Below are 22,756 nucleotides of genomic sequence, written 5' to 3' on the forward strand. Positions count from 1 at the left end.
AAAGTCATAGGGAAATAAGTGATATTATACTACAAAAACTGCAGAAATTCCAGAATAAAATATAGTACTCAATGTAGAACATTTTAGCCCATGTATAACATGACTTACATACTTAAGCATTCATCATAGTTGTTTGAGTATATTAGAAGTAGAGCCTTCCTCCCACTTCCCAAAAATCAAAGAACAAAGGAAAACAAAATGATCTTTTCTCCAGATTAAAAAACCAAAGGTGAATACTAAATGTATAGACATTAAATCTATATTTTGATATTTACATTCACTGAATTTCGTATGAACAATAGTTTTCTTGTAAATGAATGTTTATGAACTTCTAGAATTAAATTTTCAAATGGAATATCTGTCTGTTCTGATAGCGACTCAGAGAAATGTCACGTTGATTCAAATGTGTTACTTAGAAGTTTGTTTTGACCAGTGAAAAGTTAACAAAATGAAAAAAAAAGCTGAGAATAGCATGATTTAAAGAATGCCATTTTATAACCCAGGGGACAGGTATTTGCATACTAATTGTAATGTTCCTACTGTCGCATTACCTTCAGCTTGAAGATCAGTCAGAAAGAGAAATTCGGCATCATCTGTGACAGTCAGACAGTGGACGAAAAATGCCAGTGAAGTGAGTTGCCCTTTAAAGCTATTTCTATCTCAGAAGATGTAAAAATGAAACACTGAGTCTCCATTGGTCTAGATGCTGCCTTTTCTTCGTTTATGATAAATATGCTAATTGTTGCCTTACCTCCTGATTTATTCTTTTTTCTTTTCTCTATTGATTTCTTCTTCTTTTCTAAAATATGTCAACCATGTGGGGCTTAAAGAAAGGTTATAAAGTGGAGAAAGACCACTAAGTGTCTCTGTATGATGTTTTTCAAGATTATGAGATGAGTTAGAGACATGACATGTATACAATCCTTGCAAAAATTATTCATTATCACAACACTCATGGAGAAACTTTTACATGGATATTAAATGCTGGGTAAGAAAGCAGCTGTCACTTCCTCGGGCACATGGACTCCTTGCTTGAATTTTCCATTCTCCAGCACACTGCTAATTGAGTGTGAACAGCTAAGTTGTTGGATTCCACATTTTTAATGCAATACAACTGGTTCTAGCTGGCACAATTAGCAAGATAACTGGTAGCTTTCACGCAGTTCCCATCTGGCCTGGCTCTTCTCTGGACATATAATATGGATACTGCTGGCCTTGATGGCACTTGCTTAATGAAGAAAACAGAAAGGAAATCAGCCAAAACCCCATGAAATACGAAGCGCAATTTTGGCTCTGTAGTACAAAGTGAATTTTCATGGCAAATCATACACACACACAAAGTTACTCTCATTATGCATCAGAATTTTAGAGGAAACAAACAACATGCAAGTCCTCACAAATCCTCTGTTAAAATTATAACTATACTCCAAATAAAAAGTAAAATAAATGACACACTGTCCATTTACTTTAGGTGACATACATCAAGGAAAAAAACATCAACCAAGACAGCACAGTTTTAAACCAGCCGCCTTCTATTTCTTCTCACTTTTATTCAATAGGTTTCTTTCCCGACATTTCTAAGTTGCATTGTTTAAAACACAAAATCATATTTCTCATTCATATCTAACCTAAAAAATGTTCTATTTTTATTTGTCTATGTTCAAGCTTTAAGAATATCTTGTGTAAACTTGCTATTGAGTAGTCAATTACCACAATTAAACTATTATTTAGAACAAACAGTTGTATGAAGTATAATAAAATTTCTATTTCAGGAAATCACTTTCAAGATATTTATTACATGTTTCAAAACATAAATAAGGTAAAAGCATATATGTATTCACAGAGTCGTTTTAGAAAGAAGTGTGAAGATTTAGGGTGATAAGCCCACACGCCATTAAATTCTAGCTCCCCATTACTGTCTCTGGGATTTGTACCAGTTACCAGCACCTCTGAGCCTTTTAACTCACAAATAATGTGGGAATAAAACACATTGCTATTTTCAAGATTAAATGAGGTAAATTATGTGATGTGCTCGCACAATAGTGTACATTGTAAACATTCAATAGATCATTGTGCATTTTAAAAAGTGCATTATAGTCTTTTGATTTTTTTCAAAAATACCAATAATCTGCTCTTTCACATAATTGAAAATATACAAGAAACCCAACATTTAAAAGGAATTAAATGGCAATAAATGAGGATTATTCCTTAAAATGGTTATATGCCACCTAATTTCTAAAAAGTAAATGCTGCATTACCTCCAACCCTTTCCGCATATCAAGTGTATAAAAAATGAACTTTCTGGCTGAGAAGTAGGTTAGCAAATAGTGAGGTGGAGGTACTAGGCATTGTCACACAGCTGCAGGGGTAACCCTTTATAGCAACGTAGACATTTGTGGACCCCAATTAATACTAGAATATCCTAGCAGCTCTAATTCTGTTGCCTATAAGGTTCCATACGTGTATCTATAGAACATCTGTAATCTTTTAGTATATCTCTGCAACTCCAAACAGCAGTTTTCCTTTTGTCATAGATTGTTTATATCTCCCAGATTTTGTTTTCTTCTTTCTGTTTTCACTACTTTACCTTAATGAAGACAATAAGAAGAAGGGCTACCATTTATTTGAACACTTTCATTTTACAGGACTACTTTACATCCACAAAGGTCTTTGTGGACTATTCTTTTAACCAACACCTGGCTCTTCCTACAGGACCTGCCTTTCTCAAGGCCTTCTTCATTAGATGTTGTCCCTTCTATCCGCCTCTCATAGGTCAGGGTTGAGAGTGAAGTTCATCATACCCTGTTCCCCCTCAGGGATGCTATTAGATCATTCCTTGTCTTCCTCTCTCAGAACATGCTAGGTCTTTGAAAGCTAATACAATTAACTATACCTTTCAATAATCTTTTTATCATTGTAATCTATCAGTACCTTGAAAGCCATTGCCCCTCTTCCTTTGAAGGTTTAATACCTGCCATTATTTGGGGTTTAGTCGTTCATTGCTTGTTTGTTAATAAGTTCAATAAGTATGTCTTGGGCCAGGCACACTGTTCCCAATGGTAGTAATAACATTTAGTTCTATCATCAGAGAACTGGACATACAGCAGGGGAAGTAGATGTTCATCCTTGAATGAATTTGCTTAGATTCTATTTCTCAGTGTTTCCCTGGATATCTGCTCCTCTTTCAAAGCAGGTGTGCTGTGTGGACAGGCTCCCATCTACTCTCTGCATTAGCATATATTTCACAGGTACTGAGTTGCTTTTAACTTGAATACCCTGCTAACCACCAAATTTTAGTCTGCTTTTTTAAATACGTTTTAAACATGTACATTCCAAGTGTTCATTTGATTTTAGAATTCCTATAAAACCTAATATTTAGAGACATGAAATATAACATAGTTTATTCAAGTAACAGATTATCTAATGCACAAGAGCTCTTCAATGTAAAACTAAATCTCGGATTTAGTCTCATCCTCCATTTATGAAAGATGGGAACTGAACAATATGAACCTTTAAAAATTTCCATTCCAATGGAAAACCACTATTTCAAAATGGTCTCCCTGATAATCTTGTGTCCCCAGAATCTAGCAATCCAAGAGAGAGAGAGAAAAATCAGTGGTCCATAACTGAGGAAGAAACTTTGAGATAGGAAATATAAGTAATAAAAGACAGAAAAATGAATTCCCACTCACATTATTCTGCATGTCCTCCCCTGTTTTCTGAAAATACAACTAATACTGCAATAACAGAAGGGAGCACGATCAGTCCTCACAAAACTTATAAAACTGCAGCAAATTGTAAGAAGTGATAGGCTGTGATTGTCACCTTGATGTGCAAATGCAGTTTTATAAGGATGACAAAATACAAGACTATTTCTATTTTGTAAGTCATTTTAATATAAACCTTAAATTAGATCATCCCTTTCCATAACTAAGTCATTTTCAAATCACAGCCATATAACACATTTGTTTGTTTATTTATTTTTCTGGCCAGCAGATGCTTTCTGTGGATGGGGTTTATTTTATCAGGACCTTCATTTATTAAGAGGAATGATGCATTTGCATTCCAGAAATTTTATATATTAAACCTAATTTATTATTTCAACATCACATCCCCCAAAGTATACCTTCCTCAGACAACTTAAGTCTATAAATTTTTGACTGCTTTGGAAAAGACATTACTCTGTCCTGACAGATTCCTAGATTTAAATAAATCAATCTAGAATTTATTTAGCTTGTATCAGTCTAAGGAGAAGTAAAGGCTGACTCAGTGTGGGGCAAATATTCTGGAAATACTATGTTCAAATATTTTTTAAGATCATCAGATGTTAGAAAATCTTAAAATTTTTTCTGAACTTTTTCAAGATGCATAATTATTAAGTGGATAGTTTTGTGTACTGTGAAAACTTGGAAAGTAGTTTTAAGTTCTTCATTATAGTTATCAAAAGACATTTTCAAGGAATAAAGCAGAGTAATGCCACTTAAATTTCTAATCATAGTTAAGAAGAAATTCACTATTACTCCACCAATATTGCTCTCGTATTTTTTTAGAAATAAGAATTTACAAATGAATAGGTTAGTAAACAATTTCTTGTTGTCAATGTACATCCTACTTCATGTTGCTATAACTGTTCACTGTGAAAAAGCATATGATTTTTGTTGACCTTTTGCTGTTTGATTAAGGACACAAAGCTCATTTTAAATAATGTAGTTCCACAAATATATATAACTCAAGTATTAATATAGGTTACAGAAGAAAAAGATCACAATGCTATTGTCAAGGGTAGATGTTGTTTCTACAGGTCACCAGCCACAGAAGCAATGGCGTGGTCTGAAAATATGGACACACTTTTAGCCAACCAAGGTAAGATCCAATTAATAATAGGTTTTGAAAAAATACAATAATCAAATGTTAATCATTAAACTCTGAAAATGGCAGGCATAAAATATGATCAACATTTGAAGTATATATAACTCCTAAAAGTGACAAATTCAAAGGCCCAAGGTCAAAGACCAAAAAGAATTTACTTGGGTCTAAAATAAGTTTATAGAGACTCTAAACGTTAAAACAAAAGGAAAAGTTCAAACAAAAAATAAGAAGTTTCCCAATTCTTCAACCTCATCAGCATTTGATGTATAGAACAAATGCCTGTCTTTGGGACTAGTGGAAAAAAACATACAACTATCAAAAAGTTTAAAACTTAAATGAATCCCTTTATTTTTAGCTAAAATAAAGATTTTTTTAAAATATACATTTTAACTAATTCTTATTTTTAGTAAATACAAAAACATTTAAATGTGTGTATTTTAATATGTATATATGTGAATATTCATTTATATTTTGCAAGAGGTTTAATAATATAATTTTGGCCAGTGATAAAATGCCCTAGTTGTGACATGAAGTAAGTATATACAAAACAGTCACAAAGGTATTTACAACTTCTGTTGTGTTACACATAATCAGCTTTTCAGCAGTTCTGTCTCATCCCAGGGAGGGAAAACGACACTATAGACACATATATAGAAAATCTTATAACGATATATTGTTTGTACTAATCAAATGATATTTCCATTTTAAATTAACTAAAACAACCAAAGTATTTGAAAAGTTCAAAACACAATAAAACTGAGTTATTTCTTCACAGCTATTTATTCATATATGTTAGATTAAATTACATGAATCTAGATACTCTGAATCTATAATTCTTAAATAATTAAATCCTAAAATAGTGTGAAATAATCAACATAACTCCCAGAATCCAACTAAACACGCATTAAAGATGTTATGGATATTAAATTGCATTTTTAGAAGTTTTGAATGCTGTGCTTCTTTTTCTCTTGTGTTTATAATGAATGTGACAGATCAGGTTTGCTAAGAGTCTGGCCAAAGTGTTTCTGCTGGTTGTGACTTGCTCTGCAGGCTGCAGGCAAGAAGGATTCTACCCAATGGTACCACAGACCAAGGCAAGGAGAGGCAGCCTTGAGATGAAGGCAAATGTTTCCATCTGCATACCCACTAGGATTTCATAGTTCATGCATTAAAGAGCAGAAAGTTCGAATTTTCATCATTTGATTTTGCCTTTATAATACCGGAGAAACAGCAAACTACACTTGCTTTTAATACTTGAAATGGCTGAGGACTCATCAAGTTTCCTAATTGTTTTTGTCAACCTGAAAATCAGTGTGCATAGACTGAGCATATTCCTTCCTTACTGTATTTTTCTCTCCCTATTGTTGACTTATTCCATTCAACACCCACCAATCCATCCATCCTGTAGGGTGCCCTCAGGTAATGATTTTAATTGTATGTAGCACATTATTCCAAAATCATTTGGCATCTTTTGAACATTCAAATTGTATGTACGGAAGGGAAAAGTAGGTCATTTAAGTATTGTGTCCAAGACAGAGATAAATAGCACGTTTCAGTTATTTAAGTTGCTTATTTTGTTCTGTTTTGTGTTAAGCCAAGCCTTGGAAGTAAGAAAGAATACATTGTTAGTTCAGAGTAGCCCTTCATTAAAACTGGAGAACAGGAGAAAATAATAATAGTTTCTTGATCTCTAACTTCCCATCTCTCATTTAAAGGAAAGCCTTTAGATAATTCTCATAAGGAGAAAGTTTCATCTGCCTTAATGGTACACATATAAAATATTGCCAGGCATTAATTCACAAGATTCTTTCAGTATTATTAAAGTAGACTTTATTCTTTATATAAAATAACTTTCAGCATAGATCATGTTTGGATCTCTCAAATGCATCATTGTTTAGACCACATTCAGAGAAAATTCTAATTGAGTGTTACTAAGATTTTTATAATCTAAATTTTTGTCATAGAAGCTTCTTGGATATATTTTTAAGTGCAAGCAATGTGTAGTTAATTGAATTTTCATATAGTGCTCACTTATTAATGACATCCACACTCTCCAATATTTCTGCTGAGAATTTTAATTGGTATCTGGGACCTTTTGCAATGACTTTTTTACTCCAACATTATTTCAAATAATTTTTAAATGTTAAATCTATTTTTAATCCAGTGATTTTAGACACTTTAATATTGCTCTGGAAAAAAAAAATATTTTCTGTTCTCTCTTGCTAAACTTCCCTTTTGCTTCCTACTGGCAGCAACCTATAAAAAACTGGTGTAGTCCCCTTTCTATTAACTTTTTTTATTATATAGTTATTTTCTCTGGTCAACTTTTCCTATCCCCAGATTCTCCATAAAATTTAACCTCTCCCCTACATTGGAACTTGAAGGATGAACTCTCAGCCTGCAGGCAGAGAATTGCTTTGTGCACATGCAAAGGGGTCCTCCTGTCAGCTGAAGGAGAAAACCACTCATGTTTTGGAAGGCAAATTCCTTTGAGAGGCAAAATCCCTGATGTACATTTTCCTCTTCAGAGAGCTATAAATACTCACTTAGAAATGGTGATAGTCCTCAGAAGAATGAAAACTATGATACTGAATAACATGCCTTTAACACACTAGCTTAGTGTGGTCAACAGAGGGGATCTGAATAAGATTGTTCTAACCTGTCAACTAGTAGCACACTCTTAACTGTACTTGGCCCTAAAATATTTAAGAAGAATTGCCTTCTCAATTGAGCTCTGGATATACCAAAAAGGAATATTTCGGGGCACATTTTGATGAGAAAAGCAGAGAAGTAAGGGTCTAAAATGGTTTTTCCAAACTTAAATATCTATAGGAGCATGGAATAAGGATGTAAACTTGGCTGGAGATAAGGTGCTGGGAGTTGAGAGAGACATATAGGGATAATAGATCACAAGCTGTGACTATGGTTATCAAATTTTTTTTAAATGCATATACTAGCAAAGTTGAAGGAAAGTAACCTGCAAAGAAATGGGCCTATTTGCAGTTCTTAGTCTAAAGTTGCCAGAGAAATACATGCACAGGAGTATACCTGGAAGCAGGAGAAAAATACCACCCTAGGTACTGAGAGGGAGATTGGGAGGCATCATGAGTATTGTGCTTAAAGCAAGTTGGAGAGCCCCACCATTTGCCTCAGAATTAAAAATTACCTATCAGCAAATAAACAGAAGAAGGAGCATTCACACAAAATACCTTACTAGTTACTTTCTTGGTTTAAATATATTTGTCCAATCTAGTCTTCCCACACTAATAAAGACCAACATTGCCTCCTTTGCTTTAAGCCCAAACCAACACAATTTAATATGTTACTATCAAATTGTGTTTTGTCATCAATTCACAGTGACACAGTCATTCTTACTGTAAAGTCATTATAAGAGTGTTGACTTGACTTAGGGCAGTATGTCTAAAAAGCAAAGTCTATGGGGTCTCCTATGAAGTACCATTAAGACCTTCTCTTTAACATAACTGTTCTTTACAGATGTAGAAAGAAAAAGTACATATTTTCTTTGTTAATGGCGTTAATTTAAGGAATATAAATATAAATATTTTATGTCTTTGATAACTGATTGAAAATAATTTCTCTAAAGTTAGAAATCGAAACATAACAAATATTATATTAAGTGGAATGATAAAACACTTGCCACTGAATACTCAATAAATGCTCAATACAATGTACTCATTTTGCACATATTATTGCTATATATCATATCATTCAAAAGTTCTTATATATTTTATAGCTGGTTTAGATGCTTTTCGAACATTCCTAAAATCAGAGTTCAGCGAAGAAAATGTTGAGTTCTGGCTTGCCTGTGAAGACTTCAAGAAAACAGAAAGTGCTGAAAAAATTGCTTCCAAAGCCAAGATAATTTATTCTGAATTCATTGTAGCTGATGCCCCTAAAGAGGTGAGTGAACTACTTCAGGACAATGAAGTTTCATCCCCTAACAAATCTGCTGCCAATTAGAAGCAGATTAGTTTAATCCTTCTAAAGGGTAATCAAATCATTGCTATGTATTCAAATAGAAAATGTCAGTGGATACCAAAGGAAGCTCCTTAAGATGATCGTGTCTTTCAACGACTCAGCTAACATTTCTCAAAACCTACTTACTATGTATAGATGAGGCTTGACCAATATTTCTATCTCCATGGCACCATACACAGGGTTTCGAGAAACAGTGTCAAATATCTCAAGTTGAACAGCTGAAGTCAATCTGACAAATATCCCATTTCAAAAAGCTGTTGGACTTGCCGTGCAGTTTCTTTTTTTCTTTTTGGGAACCATAGAGTTAAAAGGCCCATGTGGCATAACATTTTGAGTACTTTCTTCAAAAGTTAAAAACTGCCCACTAGCCAACAGTATAAAATTTTTCATTTTTAATATCTTAGAAGTCCATTTTATGGCATATAATACTATCTTACTATGGAATGGAGGGGTTGTTTACTTATATTTCTTGGATGGTGAAAGTCTAAAGTGTAAGGCATTGTACCCAATGATCAGGACCCACCTGTCTACTTAAAATCAGAAAAATGGAGAGGGTCTTAGACAGAAGCCTAGACAACTCAGAAAATAGGACCCCAAAAGCATTTTATGTGTGGAACAACCTATTTATATTTGACTTAATTTCCAGCACCAATACTATGATCAAACATTTCCAGATACTCTTTTCATCTTAACTGAACAGGTTAAGCAATTTGTATTTTTAAATTTCTTTAGATCCCTTGCCAAAGATATCATGTAAGCAAAAAGATTTAAAGCATAAGCAGCAAGCAAACAGGAAGCTATGTTAAACTTCAAGCACTACACATAAACTCAGGAGATCTGTCATCTTTCCCACAGAGGTAAAATACTCAGATCCTTAGAGGTGATAGTTGCCATATTTTCTGACCCCTAATGAGGATTCATGGTATGAGAAGGATGGTTGTACTTTTGGGGACAAAGGGTAGATGAGATGAAGTGCAAACACCTTCATAAAAATCTAGGACATAAAGTTATCATATCAGTAGTTCAAGTTTAAGATGGACATTAATTACTGCAGACTGTATTGGTCTAGTTTTTCTTTAACAAACATGAACCACTGAAACATGGCCAGGAATTCATGGTGGAAAAGGAACTTGAACTCCTGCAGAGTTATTTCAACATTCATTTCCGAGTCACCATCTAAAAATCAATAAATAATTCTAGAAAATTGAAAATGTAGTATGTAAGTTTTGTCAAGTTGATTAATGTGCCATTCCCTAAAAGGCTTTGAAACCAGCCCTGAAAATATTCTATCTTGTGATATCAGTTCGAAAGCCATTTTTCTCTTCTTTATTAATCCATCTAAAATTAACAAATGTTGCTTTGGAAAAGCATCATCAAATATCATGTATAAAAAAATCTTCTAATAAAAAATGTAGTATTTTAATTGCAGGTGAATTCAAAGTTATAATATATAAGAAATTATTTTTTATTTTTCTAACCTTTCCTTCCAAAGTAAATGCACACCATAATAATTTAATAGCATAGTTATATAGTTATTATTTTAGGACATAAATTTTTCATAGGTTTTTATATTTTACCCATCTGATTAATTTTAAGTAAATAAAATATAATTAAATTATGGCTTCTTTTCAAGTAATAAATTGTCTCCTTGAAGAATCTCTAAACATAGACTGTCAGATATGAAAAAATTCATTGGAAACAAATCATGTCTTTACACACACACACATATACTCATTCTCTTTCCTATTATTTACTATTCATTGTTTCTAATTCAAATTATTAAAGAGCATTGCTTGCTAAGTTTTATACCAATTGCAATCTTCAAAATATTTTTCTACAGTTTATCAGTTTTATGTGAGATACGACACAGCAGTTAATGTGCTTATTCATTAAACTGATGTTTGTTTGTCTCCACAAAGAAGTCACAGAATTAAAGGAGAGATTGACAATAAGACGAGACAAACATACAATGGAATATGTGATAATAAAATCATATTTAAAATTCATTATTAGCACTAGGAAAAGAGTGATTAATTTTACCTGGAGAGACAGTTTTATAGCATGGTTCCCACAGGTAAAAGAAAGGTCATGAAAAACAGATCATGTTTTATGAAAAGAGCAAATGAAGAAAGAATATTTCAGACTGAGAGTACACTGGTTAAGTACCGAGGTAAAAAAACACGCTAGCATGTTCTATAAATCATAAGTATTTTTATATTGCTAACCCAAGCAGAGAAGGGGGTTATAAGATTAGGAAGGAAGCAAAAAGTGAAGATAAAGACATGATGGCAAATACTCTAGGTTCATCTAATAGGCTGACTTGACATGATTAGATGATAAATTTGATATGAAGATTGGAAGATACAATGATTTTCATAAGTAGAATATTCAGATGAAATTAACGTAAAATAGTCTCCATTTTCTATATTCAATTATTGTATAGCTTATTCTTAATAAAAAATCAAAATGATAACCAATTTCATCAGCAGAAAATCCAAAAATAAACGACTGTGACAAAGTTATCCAAAAATCTATTAAATTCCATTTACTTTCCTTTTTAACTTCTTATATCTTTACTGCCATTATCTATAAAATTGCTAGCATAACTTAATTTTCAATTGATTACAATTAGACAGTTTGCAATTGGACTATACTAAACTTACTAATAAATGTCCCCTATTTATAGACTGAGAATTTTTATGGTTGTCAGTTTTTTGCCCTACTAGGCAGAGACTGAATACTTTGATCTCTAAGAAAGGAACTAATAATTTCACTATATTTATGGCCTCTCCTCAATACTATGACCTTCTCTCTGGATTCTATATTAGGGAATTTTTATGATATGGCAGAAAATCTGAAGTTTAGCAATGCCTAGATCTGGGTTCAAATCCTGACGCCTCACTTGCACATAATCTCCTATAAAGCTATTTCACCTCCCTGAGCCTCGGTTTCCTCATCTAAAAAAGTACAAACCCATCCACATAGAAGAGATGAGAATGAAAAACAACATAATGTGTTCAGGGTTTATATCAAGCAGAATATTTTTTTTTAAATGTAATCTCTTTTTTCTTTAAAGTCCCTACGTGCACTATTGAATTTTATAGACATGAAAGCAGCCATTAGTTAACTTCTATGATCATTTGAAGACAAGCACCTTTAAATGACTTCATAAAAGTAGAAATCTAAACATATCAAACAACATGTTAATAAAACAGCTTCAGAAAAAAAAAAAGTGGTAAGAAGCAACTCTTACAGTCAACTGTACCTCGTTAGGTTCAGGAGAAAATGCTGCTGGAAAAAATCTACTGTGACCCAGGTATTTTGACTAATTGACTAGAAAATGAGAAAATTGTTAACTAAGCAATGTAGTTTTTTTAAAGTATCCCTCCTCTGTACACAGAAAGAACCTGGGAGTTGCAAAGAAAACTAGAATTCTTAAACTTGTACTCATTCTTTCTTCAGCTTAGAGCACTAATTTCATAGGATTTGGAAATTCTCAAGAAAATAATATTACTTAGTTTTTAGAAAATGTTTATCTTAGAAAATTTAAAATAATATCTTCATACTCACATAAGACATGGACATATTTTAAATTTTATGATGTATTTATATCCTCATTCCTTTACATTAAAAAGAAAATTGGTCATAAATGATGGAAAAATGTCATTAAAAAGAAAATAATTTATGTTGATTGTCATTCTGTGTGATTAGAAAATAATATCAAATAACATCACTTTGTAATGTTTCAAAATTATATAAATCCAGGACTGGGGCATATCTCAGTGGTAGAGCAAGTACTTAGCAAGTATAGGGTCTGGGTTTAATCCCCAGCACCAAAATAATATATATCTATAAATCCAACTTCATATTATCAACAACTAGGAACAACTATGTTGGTAATTTCTCAAGTCAAAAAGTAGTATAAAATGTTTAATTCTAAGATGTATTAAATATGAGTTCATAATAACTCATAACAAAGAAAAATTGTAGTCATAAAGAAGATAGCTTAATGGATCTGTATAGAACACTTTTAATATCAGTGCCTGACTTCTTTAATTTTTAATGAGGTGCAATGTTATTTATGGCTTAATATTTCATTTACCATCAATAAAGGCTTATTCTATAATTATTATTCACTTCCTTCTAAGATAGAAAACTCTCCATGAAAGGGAAGCTCAGTCTAGGCAAAAAAAAAAAAAAAAAAAGATAACAAACACATAAGCATAGCACAGTGGTTTTACTAGGCAGCTCTCAATAAGGAAATATAAGAAGTAGAAACTATGATTTGCCACAGAAGAAAATCTGATCTAACTGGGTTAAAAAATAAAATTTTTAGAACTAGGAAAACGGCAAAGCCACAAATGATTAAGTGCAAAAAAGAATGAAATTGTTCTTCTATCTGGGAATGATATAATGATGGAACAATAGTGAGTCAGGATATTGAGATCTTTTAAATAAGGTTATGTTTGAAATTGAGACTTCAAGGAAGAAATAGGTATTTGAATTGTTGGTTGAGAGAAATCTATAAAAATCAGCACTTAGAAACATTTCCTGCTTTACTGGTAATGCCAGTTTGTATGCTTTATTTCATTTTCATATTTTTCCTTTGCATTCTTAAATGCCACTCACTTTCTTAATGTGTTCAAGTTCTTAGGAGTCTCTGTCCTACAAGTTACTGCTAGCCCAGAGTTCATGCTCAACTATGGTAATCTTCTCTAGATATAACAAGTTTGCTTATTATTCCATTTCTAAATTGTTTATTAATGATTAGTTTGTCAATTATCTCCTAAATACTGTGCTGGTATAGCTGAGAAAAAAAAGATGGTCAGGGTCACTAACCATCTAGTTGGGAAGATTCAGTTTTTTAAAAAATAAAACTTATGGTGGGTGTGGTGACTCATGCCTGTAATCCCAGCAACTTGGGAGGCTGGGGCAGGAGGATTGCAAGTTCAAAACCAGCCTCAGCAACTTAGCAAGACTCTAAGCAACTTGACAAGACCCCGTCTCAAAATAAAAAGGACTGAGATGTGGTTCAGTGGTTAAGGGCTCCTGGAATCAATTCCTGGTACCAAATAAGTAAATATCACAACAAACTGTCAGGAGCATTGTGATAGGAAAATACAAAGCGAGGAGGTTGCATTTGTGACAGAGAAACCTAAATCTAGGAGATCAAGGAATATGTCTCAGAAGAAGTGACTAATAAACCTTGACAAAAATTTGGCAAAGGACGAGCCAGTGCCTGAAAGACAAGCCCAGTTGTGAAAGACGCTGAGTACTGGGTAACAAGAGCATAAATCAAGGATGCTACACCTTCTGGATCCCAAATATTTTACATTCTTACTGATTCCATTTGAAAATAAAAGGATCTCTTGAAAAGGGAGAGAAAGATAAAAGAAAGAGCGGGAGAGAAGAGGGAGGGAAGGAAGGAGGAAGAGAAAGAAAAACAGAACTAAAAAAAACCTGTAATACCTGCACAGTGCTTTTACGTGGACTATCTCATTTCATTATCACATTCAGTATCTTAGGACAGTATCACAATCATCTACACGTTGCAGGTGGAAAATGAACTGAGCTCTAGAGATAGAGTGATGAGCCCTGCAGTCAGTAAGATCCATGGGGAGGGAGGTATTCCATCCAGCTTTTTAGTTTCGAATTCCTTTCCCTAGATCTACTACTTATTTCCTGGTGTTAATGACACAGTCTGGAAACCTTGGGGATTATGCTAGTGGCCAAAGCATAAAATTCTCAAGCCACATAAAATCTACTTTTCTCTAAAAAGCCTTCTTCCTCTTGTCACACTCTAATCTGTTCTAACTTCTTAGACCATGAAGCCAAGGTTTAGGCATGAGGAGGAAACAAGTGTCCAAAATACTTCTTCTAATAATCTATAGTATCATTTGTTCCTCAAAAAATGACTTCTGCATTTCAAGTCAAAACCAAAAAGCTCAGGTGCTCTTCAAACTTTCCTATGTCTCTGGGCCACTCAGCCTTGGACCAGCAGGTTGGGGTTGGTGAAGGAAACCAGTCAATCTGATATCACTTGAGCTGCTCTGGCAGAGCAGTAGCTTGCATACGGCTAATTTTAGCAATCTGTATACATTACGATTTTATACATGCCATCTCCTTTATTGCCATAGAAATTAAAGAGGCATCTGGTTTCTGTTCATTCTCTTCTTTGCTTTGACTACTTGTCTAATTAATCAAGGTGCTTCGTAATTCTATTTCTTTCATTTTTCTTGCCCAATTTAAGTTATTAGCACTACCTTCCAGCTTGGGTCATCTATTTCTGTCACCTAACCCCATGATAACAAACAGATAAAGTTCTTGCGCAGGGATGAATTTATTCTAAATGTCGCAAAACTGCTATTTTTAATAGACACCTTTAAGAACATGTTTCAGGACATTCATTTGCCTTTGATGATGTCAGAAATGAAGTAATACTAGAAGTGTTAGTGGTGATTAAATAGAATTAGGCAACCAAAAACATGATTATAGATGGCTTTAATTTGAATTGTAATTTTTCAGCTCTATTGTGAATGAGGTCTAAGATGCTGCCTGCTCCATCGTTGTGAGGAGTTTTACTTATGCATGCACACATCCTTTGCATAATGATCGTCTCCTGCTACACTATACATTCTAAATGAGGAAAGACTCTCTAATTTGAATGTGGGAGCACAATTGAGAACCTTTCATTCAAATTATGTAAAAAATATATAAAGCACAGTTTAGGGTCACAGGAGAGCCAACAGGTACACTTTAAAAACGTATTCCTCCTGTGAAAATAATTTGTTTGAAAGCCAGAAGAATTCTAAGAAGCTGGTGTAGAAGAAAGAAATTTGGCTTGCATAACTTTCAGTTAACAAAACCACATGAGTATTAAATTATTCTGTATCTTTATAATAAAAATGTTTTTAAACAACTACCACAAATATCATTCAGAAGGCAGTCATTTTAATGCAATGGATTGTTGTCAGCGTCAGCTGTGACGAGGCCTTTTCAAAATTGACAGGATTTAAAAGCCTCTAAATGGCTGTGATGACATCTCAGCTGTCATTTCATAAGAAGAACAATCCTGTGTCTTATTTTCTGAGATTGGCAGTGTGGTGGTCTCAGATTTCTAGGATAATTCATGCCCTTTTGAAAAAGAAACTAATATAATATTTTGTTTCTCAAAGTCCTTGAAACTAAAGAGTATCCAAACAGAATACAAGCATCTTTTTTATGTCTATAACTATTTACTTTTGTGTATATTTGTGTATATATGTGTGTGTACATATGTATGTGTATATACATGCATACATATATATATATATGTAAAACTTTATTTCATTAATTGACTTGACCTTCAGCCAATTCTCAGAACCTAATAGTCTGAGATGTTCAGCAAAGTTTAAGGACTCCAATAGCTCCGAAGAAGCTCAGGAAAGCCTTAGATCAAGCGGTGGGGAAGTCTGCCTTTCTGAGAAAGTCAGAGGGTCACCTTCTGATAGTTTCCCACCTTCAGCACATTCCAGGCTCATAATCTCATATGTCTGATTGTTTGAGGTAGAAATTTATCCAAGTGCCTTGTAGCTGAACTGAACCAAGCATCACATTTGAGATTAGTGCAAAGTTAGAGACTCAATTCACAGATATGCTCCCCAGAGTGACTGTAGCAGAGGGATAGATAGGTAGGTAGATGATTAATTGATTGATGGATAGATAGACATCAGTATCCTAACTTTTCACTCCCTCCCCCCATTACTGAAATTTCATAGAGTCAAGAAGAAAGGGTCCAATCCCATAAGTTACCAGAATTGACTTGGAAGGAACATTTAACTAAATTTGTCACTTCTCTTAATGGAAATATCTTTAATTGGCTTCTTGGACTGGATTTTCTCTCTTACTGACTCTCTTTACTATTTCTTTTGCTGTTCCTACTCATAAGCTAACGGGCACTATAATGAACAGAGATAGTCCTTATTTGTTTTCAGTTTACACTCCCTGTCCCAGTCATCTTCTTTGATCTTATAGCTTTAAAGGCCACCTCAAATTTGCCACAAATTGAAAGCTGACTTCTGACTTTCTGTTCAAAACATTTTTTTTCCAAGTCTTCTCCATCTTTATTAATGCAACTCTGTTCTGCATTATTCTGCCTAGGCCATTGGTCATCATCTGATTCTTCTCTTTCTTTCATACCCCCACATCCAATCTATCAGCCCTATATTCTTCAGAATATTTCTAAGATCCAGTCATCCTTACAGATTTTCTCCATTGCCCCAGCTCATACGTATTAAATAGCAAGTCCCATCTACTCTACTTTCTGAGTATGTTTGCAACATATTCATTCCTGCAAAGTGACTACCATCCAATGCATTAGTTTCCTAATGTTTCTTCCTTATATCCAAACCTGTCTGTTGTTCCACAACTTGGGAGCCAGTGAATTTTTAAAAAATATGTGTTGAAATTATTTACTTATTTAAAATTCTCCTCAAAGCTCTCAAGATAAGGACAACATGTCTTAACAAGACCTATAAGGTCCTACAGTATCCAGAACCTCCATGCCTCTCCTGAATCCTGCCTTTCTTCCCCTCAAAACCCACCAGACTTCTTCTAGTTCACGATCTCATGAGCAAATCTTTTGTTAAATATTTCCTATTCATAATATTTCAAAGGTCAGTTTAAAATCTCACTTCCTTTGGAAAGTTTTTCTTCCAGAAAGCTTTTTTCCCCCCTTTGGTTGCTTTTTCAAAATCTGTCTTCTTGATTGATGTTTCATCTTAATCATCTTTATATCTCAGATCCTAGCACCATTCTTAAGCACCTACTCAATTAACATACCAAATGAATAAACTCAGGAAGAGTAAAAATAAAATGACCAGTTTTCAGATATAGTTAGATTTTTTTTCCCAAAAATATGGTGATAATCTTTTGAATCATCTTACAGTCACATGTGTGATATATTTAATATAAGGTAACCTGTGATGATAGCACATTAGGACTAATATTTAATTTTTAAAACTTAACTATTTTATGATTAAGATAATCTTTGGATATCTTTGTGGTTGTCTTAGAATTAAGGTTATTGTTCAAAATATTTTACTATCAAAGAACACTACGTTCCTAAACACAAAACAAACAAACCTAAAAATTAGAAGGAAAAGACTTGGGACCGAACATGGAGAATGAATATCTGCTCTGCTCACATTTTTGAGGGAAGTGGAGAATAAGAGTAAAAGAAGCAGAGAAACAATAGTAAACCAAAGACAGGATGAATCCATCCTGAGAACTATTAAATTGCCTTTGTAGTGACAAGTTTTCTTTCTGTGAAAATCATATTAAATACTTAACTTTAACAGGAGCTTTTGTATCCAAATCTGTTTAAGCAAGAAATCAAATTTCTTGAAATTTTGAAATCAAAATTACATATAATGACAAGAAAATTATAATGACTTTTCTTCTGTGATCAAGTAAGGCTTCTTAGAGAATATTCAACTCAAGATAAATCATTCGGAAGAGGAAAATTTGCACAGTTGAGGTGAGACGGAATTTAGATGATGAAAGAGTATGAACCACAGTTTAAGGTGAAAGATTTACTTTATAAACAGAGTACAGCAGCTTTTGAGGACCAGTAAGAACAAGTAGGAATTGGTTTAGGAACATGCTAAAGGTAGGGTATGAACACTCTCAAAGCCAAAATAAAATATTTACATTTTATGTCACAGAAAATAATGGGTTTCAACTGAATAGTCATATGATAAAAGTGATATTTTGGTGAAATTAATGTAGAAAAACTGTCCACAGTGTTGAGAAAGGAAAGATGTTGTAAAAGAGGTAGCAGAGAAATGATAAATTTAATAATTTAAGAAAGAGGTTACTTGTAAAGGCCTCAAGTGGAGAAATAAATTGATATAAGGACTGGGGTTGTGGCTCAGTGGTAGAGCACTTGCCTAGCATGTGTGAGGTACTGGGTTTGATTCTCAGAATTGTACAAATAAATGAAGATATCATGTCCATCTACAACTAAAATATTTTTTAAAAGATTGATCTGAAAAATACCACTGAAATTTCAAGATGAAAGGCATAATTTTAAACACATACACACACATTTAATAAGAGAGCAGGGTAAAAAGAGGTGTCAGAGATGATTCCTATGTTTCTAGCTTGAACAACTTAGAGGAAAATAATGACATTTATCTAAACATGTGGGTGTGATGTTTTGTCACTGACATTAAGCGTAATTGCCAAGACATATTTTCATAAAACTACTGATTATCTCCTGGGAACAGTGTATCTGCTCATCATTTAGCTATCAATGGCTGACACCAGCAGTTGCTTGGTAGGAAAACAGGCATTATCAGAAAAATCAAAGGATTAAATGAGAAGTTTAAGTTGAATATAATTCAATAATAATAATATCATTATGTTGATATGAATAGTTCTCTTTAAAATTTAAAAATTATTTTAAACAAATATACAACCATTCATTCACCTGATTTATACAGCATATATTTTTTGAGTCCTTACTGTGTGAGGCATGAAAGGAAAGATGTTCAAAATGTAAATATCATCTAAGTAACACAAAATTCCTTTGAGAGGTCAGAAAGTACAAAATCCACAAGTAAACTCCTCATGGTCTATATTATTCTAATTCAGTCTTAGGGAGGGTAAAAAACTAATGTGAAAAAGAATGACTTTCTAGTTAGACTAGAAAGGTGTGAAAAATGTTCAAAAGTAGAAAAATACATGAATGTGTCTACTTTGGTAGGAATATATGGTACCCATTGAAGAAAATGACTGTTTACATTAGAATCACATTGTAGAAGTCATGAATGCCAAAATCACAGGTTTGGACTTTTTAAATAGGAAATGGGGGCAGGTAGTCAGTGCAAGTGGTTAGTCCTGATGACAATAATAATAATAATAATAATAATAATAATAATAATAGCTATCACTGCGTAGCTGGCACATGTTGGTCCTGCTTTTAGTGTAAATTCCCCTGATGAGCACCTAAATGTTAAGTTGCTATATTTGTCACTAGGGAAAATATAAAGTTAAATCACAGATTATTATATTAAAGAATCAAACAATGTATCTAAATGAAGAAATTTATTCATTTTCATATTTTTTCATATCTCCATAACACAAGATAGGTTTATAAAAATAAAAGGCTGCAGTAAATGTTTAAAAATGACTACAAGTTCCTGGTAATAGCCACTATTCATTGATTCTCACTGTGAAGGAAGCACTGTACTAGGTTCATTACATAAGTTATTACCCTCCTTCACTGAGCAGAACTTTTATGTCTTCCTATTGCATGCAGTAGAAAAATAAGAAAACCTTGCCACAGCACAGACACACTGCAAGCCCTGGCTTAGATCTCCTTCACCCCACAGGACTTCCTAGGACTTCCCTTCACCCACATTACCCTCCAGCCATCAAGGCACAGTAGCTCTCGAAATTAAATTCTTTCTTGCATCAGGACTCTGCATTTACAGCAATGATAGTCCTCAGATTCTTAGAGAACTGTCTTATTCTTAGCCTTCAACTTTAAATCTAAAATACTACTACTTGTTTTGTTACTCGTTTTCTTCCTGCAAATAAAGGCAGGGCATTTAATCTCAAATAGATACTCATAAGTATTTGTGGTACCAATAAATGGATTGGTCATCACATCTTAGTGATTCATGAAATATTAATATTAAGGATAAAAATTAAAGATGAGAAAGCAGAGGCTCAGAAATATCAAGTTCACTCTCCTTAGGTCATCAAGATCATAAGTGTTAGAGGACAGTTTGATAATGATCTCAAAGCCTCCCACTTCCTCAAATCATCTTCATGAATAAAGAAGGGGGTAATTCATTCTAGGTTTTGAGGCCTCTCAGGGAGGTTCAACACTTTATCTGGTGCATTAATGAAGGACCTAAGAAGGTGATTAAAGGAATAAAAGTGCAGGTGTGTTCTTGGATCCATGAGTACCTCAAATCCCTAAAGAAAGAAAACATCTGTAAGCAGACAGTGAACTCCAGATGATTCTTTTCTAATTAATTTTTCTTTCTTCTTTTCTTATTTATAGACCAATTAAGTATTTCTATAGTACTTATATGATTTAATCCTTTAAAATATTTTAGATAGGTTCTTTTACCATGTTCTTTTAAACCATGGAAACTGAAGACGAAAGGAAATTATAGAAATTTCTTCAATCACAAACAGCAAGTTGGCAGCTATGGAGGGAATTGATTGTAGTTCCTTTAACCACATTTCAATGCAGCATATAAAACAGTCTTTTATAGCCTTTTTTATTTTACCAGACCCCCAAATTTTAGCATTTTTATAATCTCCCCATTTTGCCCAAGAGATGTTTTTGTTCTATTCAAAAATATTTATTGATTTCCTATTATATCGAAGGTATTCTGCTAAGTGCTAGGAAATGGAATGATAAATAAGACACAGAACCTGCCTTTGAGGAGATTTTATTTTGACATTCAAATCTCAAATTTCCTCTATTCTTGTGAATAGTTTTGGCTTACATTAGTTATCTTAGATAAAGATTTTCTGCTTTTGAGAACATATCCTGGAATGTATGTAGAGTTAGGAAAGTATCTTTACAAGGTTTGTGGCATTTTACATATTTGCAAGTCAGTAGTGTGTTGCAATGGTCTATTGAGTCTATTAATCTCAGATAACCCTGATGAAGATAAATAGATATCTTTTTATATAAAATATTTTAAATATATATCAATTTTATATACACACATATATTCATTTTGTGAATAGTATGAGAGTCAATGAAAAGGGGGCTATTATTTGGTCCATTTTTTCAAACACAAAGAAAAATTGGAAAGAAAAGAGAGGTTTTGAGGAACAGTAAGGGGAGCCATAGGGACTGGTAATGTAGGACTCAACCTACTAAATTCTAGTTATAGTTCTGCCTACAGAAAGTACATTTTAGGGATTTAGGTCAAAGTACTAGAAAAAGAAAAGGTAACTAGGAAAAGAAATTTAAATGATAACTACCTTGTTTGCTTTTTCATTTTGCCTTTTTAAAAGGAGAATCTCAAAATAAGGCTTTACCTTTGTTTCCTGTCAATGCCAACCCCTCTCAAGCTAGGAAAATAATTAAACCAAGCATGTGTTCTGCATTCCAGAAAATGAACGCATGACCTTTCTGCTGTTTTGCATGAGATTAGTTTTGTGCTTGGAAAAAAAATTCAAATAATATGTGTTACTACCATCTGTCCAAACCATGTATTCTTTGATTAAACTAATCTAATGATATGCAACCTTATTTTCCACAGATTAACATTGACTTCAGTACCAGGGACCTCATCTCAAAGAATATTGCTGAACCAACAACCAAATGCTTTGATGAGGCTCAGAAATTAATCTACAGTCTCATGGCCAAGGATTCTTTTCCTCGCTTTCTAAAGTCAGAGATTTATAAGAAACTGGTAAATAGCCAACAGGTTGGAAATCATAAAAAGTGGCTCCCTTTCTTGTGAAGAAGGTAAAATGATAACCTAGTCACTATATTTCAAGGCTAAATGTTTAAGTGTACGATCACAATACTAATTATTTTAGGCTTTAGAATACATTTTTATTCCAACAGAATATTTTTATACACCAAACCTAAATTTCTAAGTCATTTGTTTAGAACCTAGTCATTTTATCAGGTACTTAAAAATCTCCTACTAGAGAGTACAGAGTTTATAATGATAAATATATTTTAAAAATCATAATACTTTTATGGCATTATAATTTCAAGAAACTATATATCTGTTGCAGAGTAAGAGTCTGTTAAACACCATATCCATGGTTTTAAATGCCATTTGCATTATTCAAAAACCTCACTTCTATAAAAAGTGAAAATTTGGACCAAAACACAACCTTCCATTTTGTGAATTTGTTT

General features: G+C 33.2%; 1 protein-coding gene across 2 annotated transcripts; it reads left to right on the forward strand.

The window, feature by feature from the left end:
* The first annotated feature begins 620 nt into the window (after positions 1-620).
* Rgs21 (regulator of G protein signaling 21) lies at positions 621-22,349 on the forward strand. Of its 2 annotated transcripts, none has more exons than XM_005335347.5 (4): positions 621-631; positions 4,787-4,863; positions 8,624-8,790; positions 22,146-22,349. In XM_005335347.5, the coding sequence occupies exons 1-4, from the start codon at positions 621-623 to the stop codon at positions 22,347-22,349; spliced, it is 459 nt and encodes a 152-aa protein (XP_005335404.1). The 2 variants fall into 2 exon arrangements, with proteins under 2 accessions (XP_005335404.1, XP_040133621.1); XM_040277687.2 differs by having other exon boundaries at positions 4,802-4,863.
* The last annotated feature ends 407 nt before the right edge of the window (positions 22,350-22,756 follow it).

This window comes from Ictidomys tridecemlineatus, chromosome 10 (genome assembly GCF_052094955.1).
Source record: "Ictidomys tridecemlineatus isolate mIctTri1 chromosome 10, mIctTri1.hap1, whole genome shotgun sequence".
Classification (NCBI taxonomy): Eukaryota; Metazoa; Chordata; class Mammalia; order Rodentia; family Sciuridae; genus Ictidomys; species Ictidomys tridecemlineatus.